Consider the following 8,692-nt stretch of genomic DNA (forward strand, 5'->3'; position numbering starts at 1 on the left):
GTAACTTTTGTACTTAGTATAGAAAGACGAACAGAGTGGGTCCAGGAACGGTCATACTTGGTCAGGCACGATCTTGCTTATGGCGATGCAGGTCAAAATAATAGGCATCCTTGCAAACGTAATATCTGTTTTAACAAACAAGTCTATAAAATGTTTGATGTCAAATTTATAGTCAAAATTGTAAAAGAGATGCTAAATTAGTCAGAAAAAATATAGAATTAATTAGTTGCTGCCGTTTTGTCAACTTTTGGTATATCTAATAAAGGTTTTAATTTGACATTTGTTCCGTAACATGATAACAGAAACTGTTTCATAATTTTAGAAATAAATGTCATATAAAACGTAGATCATTTATGTATTCATTAGAAGCAAAATTTAAGTGAAATGAACCTATTAAAATTCATATTTAATTTGAAATTCTTGATTATTCTTTGCGATGTAAAAATTATTGCAAAGAAATTACTTTGAAACGAAGCATGCAATGTATTAAATTACTCGCATTTTTGTTAATTTTCAATGTAACTTTACTATATAAAATTATATTGTATCTAAAACATTAAAATTTAATATCAACATGTAACCCGATTAATAGCTTTATTTTAGATTCATCCATTACCTCAGATATACTGCACAGTTCAAATGTACTTTTACCTTTAGGGGCTGATCCTAGACTTTAAAAGGGGTGTAATTCCATAAAATAAAAATTCATTCATCACATTCACGTCTCAGTCATTACAGCTGAACGGACGTGCTGGGCCAGTTCTCCTTTACCCGCTATCTTCGATGAGGGTTTACAGTTAGATATCAACGACTTACTACTTAAGATGATAGAAACCAATCCATGCCGTACAGATAGACGTAGTAGTTGGCGTACCTGCGTTAACATGCACTCCAAAACCATTGTATCATGGGGAGTGTTATGCCGATTAACGTCCGAGGGCTGTATCCTAGGCTGAACAACTCACCAAAACCAAGATGGCGGTCTACATATTGCGACCTCCACTACCTGTTCCTGACCCACGGCATCAAAATATGTTAAAGCTCACCAAACGTCTTCGGGCACCGAGCCGACTGTGCGAGGGCTGTATAGCCAGTCAAGGTCGTTAAACACTTCCATATATATAAATAAAAATTAACAGCTGCGCCATGAGCGCATGTTACACCCGTCGCTTTTTCAAAGAATAAAGTTTAATAACTTCTCAATTTCATATCACAATTCATGAAAAACTAAAGGGAGGTTATGTTAATAGATATAAAACCGTCTCCAAAAGTTTCATAACTGCTCAAAGCATTGTCTGACAACTGGAATATCCCCCCTTTTTTATGAATAAAATCACATTTCTCCGTAATCTAAAACGTATACAAATTTAAAGTGAGCTCCCGTCAATAAAAATAAACAATTCACCAAAGTTTTATGAAAACTGCTAAAAGCATTTTTGAGTTATTGAACAAAAAATGGAAAAAATAGGGAGAGTTTAAGATTGGAAAGTGAAACCTTTTTTCTGTTTATTTACCTTTCTAAATTGAGGTACATTTCTCCTTTGTTCATCTTTCTCTAAGCATATTATTGAGGGAAAAAAAATCTATATTCAGTTATGATTTTTCATACACCTATTTGAAAGTACACCATAACGGAACTAAAACTGTAGATGTAGGTTATACGTCAATAACAGCAATCAAACGACAAAAACAACTAATGACATTTAGCTGGCAACATACAGATTTCAACAATACTAGTAGTTATAGGTGTCTACACAATATGTCAAATTCTTAATCATTACTAATTTATCTATATAAAGATTTACTTGAGAATGAATTGATACATAGTTAGGATCCTGCTAACATATTTAACCCCGCCACACTCTCTATGTATGTGTCTGTCCCAAGACAGGAGGCTGTAATTCAATGGTTGTCGTCTGTTTATGTGTTACATATTTGTTTTTCGTTCACTTTTTGTACATAAATTAGGCCGCTAGGTTTTCTTGTTTGAATTGTTTTACATCGTCATTTCGGGATCTTTTACAGCTGACTATGCGGCATGGGCTTTGCTCATTGTTGAAGGACGTATGATACTCTATATATCTGTGTTATGTTGGTCTCTTGTGAAGAGTTGTCTCATTGGCAATTATACCACATCTTCTTTTTTATATTAACAGAAATGATAAAAAAAAAATCTACATGAAAGTCGAAAAATATTATGTGGTATGTATGATAGAAAAAAAGGACTCCAGAAGGTTTTCCTAAGATCAAATGTTCACTTTAAGAGATTTCTTCAGTTAACCAGGCCATTTAAGGCAAACTATACAGTTCTAAACTAATCTGGTTCTCGGTTTTAACCATTTTTAAAGTATCAAACGAAGACAAGTAAAGCAAAACGGGCATTACTTTGGAACAGTTAAAGTGACGCCAACAAAAATTTAAACTTGATCTCTGTTTTGTGGCAATAAGCATTGTGTATATGTTTCATAACATTTGGTTGAGGCAAACTAAAATAAGAAAATGGAAACAAACTTCGTGACGACCTATGTACTGCGGACATGGGTGAAACTTGCTCCCCCGCCCAAGACTTTGAGTTGGGCAGATCAACAGTAAAATAACAATGTATATCAATAGATGTGTTACTGGAAAATTGTTTCTCAATTGTACTGTAAATTCAGAAATTAGAAAATTTCAAACAACACGTTTTACAAGTTTTAGCTTTCTAAAAAGCTATGGACTGCTTCGCTCTAAACTAATTTAAGGTTATATGTGTGCATGTGGTTGTTAAATTAGTATTGGAAATGTGGTATGTTTAGATATTGATTAATATAAAATGGATGTACTTTTAGAGGGTGCGTTATACACAACCATGCTTTAAAAATAAATTCTTGTTGAAAATTAAAACAATTATAACATTTAGACACGACTCTTGAGGTGTGCCTTTCTGGAGGTGTGCCTATATTGTCAGAAGTTATAAAATACATATAATGGATATTTGTAAACATTGTATAGGAACATTGTTTAGCAAAGCAAAGCGTGCAAATTGCAGCGTTACAAAGCAATTAAACACGTATTAATAATTGATATTTCAATATTGAATTTATCTGTGAAATGTATGCATACTAAAACGAACATGAATTAATGACAGTTGATCAGAACTGAAATACACATAGTTAACTTTCCGGCAATTGATGTCTTATCCTGGACGAGAAAAGTCTGTTATTCTTTATCTCATTTAAGCCAATAGCTGTTGCTTTATTTCAGCCTCATTTTAATGCAACCAATCAGAATCTATACGTGATAAGTAATTTATTCAAGATCGCGTGTATTTCGACTGAAACTAATAGTTACGCACCGTGATGCGGAGCAATAATTTCTTGCGTCGGAAGCGCCTTTCTGGATTTACCTTCACCAGTAACGCTCAAAGCCAAACATTTGAAATCCAAAGATGTATAAGTACCACATGCATTTACTGTACGATTCTAGAACAAAATGCAATTTGAGTTTTGAGATATTGAGAAAAATACAGGAATACAAATTTTTGAGGAACCACCAAATTTAGCAGTCCTACATTATTAACTCTGTCGCTCCATCTAAAACTTCTATGCCATACATTGTTATTACAATAACCAAATGACCCTTTCATGAAATTAAGAGATACGAGTTGTAAATATAGAGAAATATAATTGCTTGTTGATTATGATTGAAAGAAGTCCATTTACAGTGCTGCAAAACAGATATTATAAGGTACATAATGGTATGTATCAAATCTGAACTTTTTTGTTCTTCTCACTAAAGATTTTTGAACGCGTATGCATAAAATTACTAACGTTAAGATATCCAGTCGGAGTACTAATTTATCGTAGGACATGTAGAAAAATCTGTCCGTTCGGAACAAATCTTAACTTAAAAGTAGCGGGCCAGAATTGTTATATTCCATATGATATTAATGAGCCACCGGATCACTATCTCTACGTCTCGCTTTCTGGGACAAAAGTAGCAGGCGAGACAATAATGCACGTCTCATCAGTATTACTCTTTTTAAATTATATATAATTATATGTATTTCAAAACTTTTCGAACTGTTACTTTCGTATGATCTTCCGACCTTTTTTTAAGTAGCATGATTGGGCACATATTTGAATTCGACATCACGCTGCGAATAAAAGTCAAAATGAAAGGAATAAGACGTAGCAATCTAATGACAGTATTAACCAAAATACAAAGTTCTAAAATCAAAATATACACAAACGAATATGTGGTCAATGAAACTTTAGTAAAAATCGATCTGCTTAAATCATGTAAATACGACCCTATTGTGAAGTTAATTCAGAAGATGTTTCCCGCCTTTTTCAATGTCGTCAGCCATTTAACAAACTCTTAAGTCTTCTTAACATTTTTTCTAGTGTGTGTTTCCAAATGTCTCCTCATGTCTCTTCCATCAATAAACCGTTTACCACACTCATCACACATATGAGGTTTTTCACCCGTATGGATTTTTATGTGCCTATTCAAATGTTGTCGTTGACCGAATCGCTTCCCGCATTCCGAACACATGTATGGTTTTTCACCAGTATGCGTTCTCATATGTGCCTTCATGCTTTCAATAAAAGTAAACTCCTTCCCACAGATATTGCATGTGTGTTTCTCTCCTGTATGTATTCTTCTGTGCCTTTTTAAGCCTTTTATTTCAGCAAAGCGTTTGTTGCATACATCGCATTCAAACTGGTCTTCGGTCGAATGTATTCTTGCATGATTTTGTAAGTGTGCCCACTTCTTAAATGTTTTGTTACATATAACACACTTAAAAGGTCTCTCACTAGAATGCGTTATCAAGTGTGCCTTTAAAGAACTTTTTGTTATGAATCTTTTACCACATTCATCGCACTTAAATGGTCTATCTCCTGAATGTACTAAATAGTGTGACTTCAATGGTTTTTCTCCCATAAACCCTTTGCCACACTCTTTGCACTTAAAAGGTTTCTCTCCTGAATGCTGGATCATATGTGTCTGCAAACTGTTCTCCTTCCAAAACTCTTTCCCGCAATCCTTACACTTGAAAGGTTTTAAGCTAGAATATATTTTCAAGTGTGCCTGTATCTTTTCCTTTTCATTTTGTCCTTCACCCTTAACATCAGTTGTGTGTGTGTAACCATTAACTGTTCCCGTATGATTCTTTGAAGTTGGACATGAATCGTCTAATTTATTGATTTCATTGTTACATTTAAAAGATTCGCCATTTGTAATAAGCGTTTGTGTTTTCTCATGTTCTTTCAGTTGTGAATTACCAGCTTCATCACATTTAGAAGAGTTTTCCTCCTTAGATATTAGAACAGCCTTATTCTCTTCGGAATGCATGTTACTAGAGACACTTTGAAGTTTTTCAGTATGTGTTTTCATATCATGACGTTTTAAGTCAGATTTCTCAATAAATCCTTTCCCACACTTATTACACACGTATGGTCTTTCACCAGTATGTATTTTCATATGTCGTGACAAATGTGGACTATGATTAAACCTTTTTCCACAGACTTCGCATTCGAACGGTTTTTCGCCAGTATGTGTTCTCATGTGAACCTTTAAATTCGAATTAGAAATAAACTCCTTGCCACACGTATTACATTTATAAAGTTTTTCACTAGTGTGTATTTCTATGTGCGCTTGTAACTCAATATTTTGTGGAAAGCCATTACCACACACATCACATTTTAATTCTTCATCGTCAGTCTTGTGTGTTTTCTGGTGTGCATACATATTTCCTTTTTGGCTAAATGCTTCATCACAAAAATTACATTTGTGAAGTATAATTTTAATGTCAATAGAGGGTTTACTCTTACGCATTTCTTGACTTTTATCAGATGTTTTTATTTTGAGAAAGTCATGTGCTTTCATATGCTTTATCATTATTTTTTCATACCTAAAGCATTTACCACACACATCACACTTATACGGTTTTTCACCCACATTACTGGTGTCCTTGGTCTCTGAGTCCTCGGTGTGTTTTATCATGTGTCGTTTTAAATCTGCTCTCTCAATATATCGTTTCCCACACTCATTACACACGTACGGTCTGTCATTAGTGTGTATTTTTATGTGTCTTAACAAATGTGAACTATGATTAAATCGTCTTTCGCATACTATACATCTAAACGGCTTCTCACCCGTATGAATTCTCTTGTGAGATTTTAAAGATTCATTTGAATTTAAACCTTGACCACACACGTCACATATATAAGGCCTCTCACCAGTGTGCATTCTCGTGTGTACATTTAAAGCTTTGATTGCGTGAAAAGCTTTATCACATAGGTTGCATTTATATTTTCCAACAGTATGAGTTTTAACATGTTTACGTAAAAGAGAGCTGAGACTAAAATTCAAACCACACAAACCACAAGAGAACTGGTTTACGTCACTGTTTTCAGCAATCTCCATAACGGCCATGAAAAACGAAGTTTCTCCTCTGAAAGTAAATAAAATAAATTAATATTTTAGAATAATTTGATATCAACCATGCATATTGCATTGCTATGACGAGATTATAATTGTTATTAAGTACACACCAAGTTAACTTAATCAATGTTTAGATATAATAAAATTCAACTTTCGTTTAAGACAATAACATTATCTTTTGTATATCCTCAGTAAAAAAAAAGCAGGCATTTATCACCGACAAAAATAACATACCTTTAATACATTAAAAGAATATTTTTTTTTTTTCAGAAACAAATAAACCCTACGTGTCTGACTAAAATAGTAAAAAACGAAGTCTCCAATAGCGTTCCATACATGATCAATACAGTTGTGATCATTTAGATGTATATACAAAAATACACACTAGGCACCAACTCCAGGGGCGAATCCAGCCATTATTTAAAGAGGGGGTTCCTAACCCAGGAGAAAAAGGGGGTTCCTACCATATGTCCCCATTCAAATAAATTTGATCGTCCAAAAAAGGGGGTTCCAACCCCCGGAACCCCTATCTGTGTCCGCCACTAGCATGACTAGTGCAACACCCATCCTACAACAAAACACGACACCTGACAGTGCAATCCGTATGATGCAATGTATAGAAGAATATGTCCAACAGCTAATAGTAATAAATGTTTATAAACATGTGTGTTTGCCTATATAAATATGATGAATGCGTCTGTTTATACCTGTGTAGAATACATGTGCTGGTAGTAAAATGTAAAGCGGTGTTTTAACAATAATTATGTGTAGTCAAGGATTAAATATTACTGTTTGAATTGTAATCGTAATTGTATTGACAGGAATAATCGCGTGCAAATTATATTAGTGTTTGCAAAATGTTCGTATATAAATTATACTTACAATAAAGAAAACGATTCAATATTTAGGACGTCAACATATCAGGTAATCCAAAGAACGATAATTTTACAGGTGAATAAACTTCAGAAATGAAGGCGGGAAATTTAAAATATTTAAAGGCAAAGAACTTTTTTTATTTTTGCTAAAATGTAAATCATTAACTTTAGGTTAAAGCCATAATCAGCTTACTGTTAAATTATTAAACCAGGGATATCGTTACCATAAATTACTTAAATCTTTACTAATTTTTTCCATAGATATAAAGATTTGGTTTTGAAGCAGGGCCGTAACTTCATTGAGGCAAATGAGGCAAATGCCTCATGTTTTAAATTTCCAAAAAAAAAAAAAAAAAAATTAAAACAAAAGATTGTCTTCATATTATTGGCTTCATATCAAATTGTTTTCACTAAAAGTGTCTTGCAAGAAGCAAGTTCTCTTCACTCTCTGATGTCGCCTCTGCATATTTTTCGTAATCCATGTTTCTATTTTATTTTTGGTTTTCAGAGTTGATGGTCTATTGTTTGTATTTCTGTGTCCCGGGTTTGTCTTTTCTTTATTTATTGTCCTACTTAATGACTAGTCTAAGTGTTGATTTTCAATTGTAAACGTGTCACACTGTGTAATGTTGCATGTCCACCTATGTCCAGGCATTTTGCGAAAAAATGTTTTAAGAATATACGATGCTACTGGACACAGAAAAAAGTGGTCGTTTCTGCATGGAGAATTGAACTTGATATCAAAGAATACGAAACTGCCTTTCTTGTATATAAAACCATACCCAATTTTTCTTAGTATGGATTGCAAAATTAGGTATTTTCTGTAGGTGAGATATGCACAGAAGTGATATATATGTATTAAAAATATAGAAAATTGAATATCTTAATCAACAACAAAATTTAAAAAAAAATAACTGTATCATATATCCAAGCGCCTGTGGATAAAAGTAGATAGCTGACATGGTTTAAATTAAAGTAAGACCACCAATTTCCCGGTATCAAATCATTTGTTGAAAAAAACATCAATGTATTGCTATATGACCTTTTACATTCAAGGGTTAAATTTGCATTAAGTCGTGTTCAGACCCTTGAACAGAAAATAAAGGAATATGAAGTACACGTGCACAGGAGCTGATCGCACACAATGTCAATGTATAGAAAAAAATACAAATGATCAATGGTCAAAGTTTTTATTCCTGTTCTTCATCTTGATAGTTGCTGGAGGGTCTTCAATAACGAAAGAATCATAAATACCGTAAAACGAGGTTAATATGGTCCCTAGTGTCGACTTGAGCAGTACCAGTATTTAACGTATATATATTACTGCACTAATGACTGTCACTATATTTAAATCTAGTCATAAAAAATCTCAAGTCAGCACAATACAA

The 8,692-nt window shown here is 33.4% G+C and overlaps 1 protein-coding gene across 1 annotated transcript; it reads right to left on the minus strand.

Annotated features, from left to right (window-relative positions):
* Window positions 1-4,173: 4,173 nt before the first annotated feature.
* Window positions 4,174-7,372, minus strand: LOC139488955 (zinc finger protein 665-like). The gene is made up of 2 exons (XM_071274942.1): window positions 7,312-7,372; window positions 4,174-6,439 (listed from the first exon to the last, which is right to left on the minus strand). The coding sequence occupies exon 2, from the start codon at window positions 6,418-6,420 to the stop codon at window positions 4,360-4,362; it is 2,061 nt and encodes a 686-aa protein (XP_071131043.1). The 5' UTR covers window positions 6,421-6,439; window positions 7,312-7,372; the 3' UTR covers window positions 4,174-4,359.
* Window positions 7,373-8,692: the final 1,320 nt, after the last annotated feature.

The sequence above is a fragment of the Mytilus edulis genome, chromosome 9 (assembly GCF_963676685.1).
Source record: "Mytilus edulis chromosome 9, xbMytEdul2.2, whole genome shotgun sequence".
Lineage (NCBI taxonomy): Eukaryota > Metazoa > Mollusca > Bivalvia > Mytilida > Mytilidae > Mytilus > Mytilus edulis.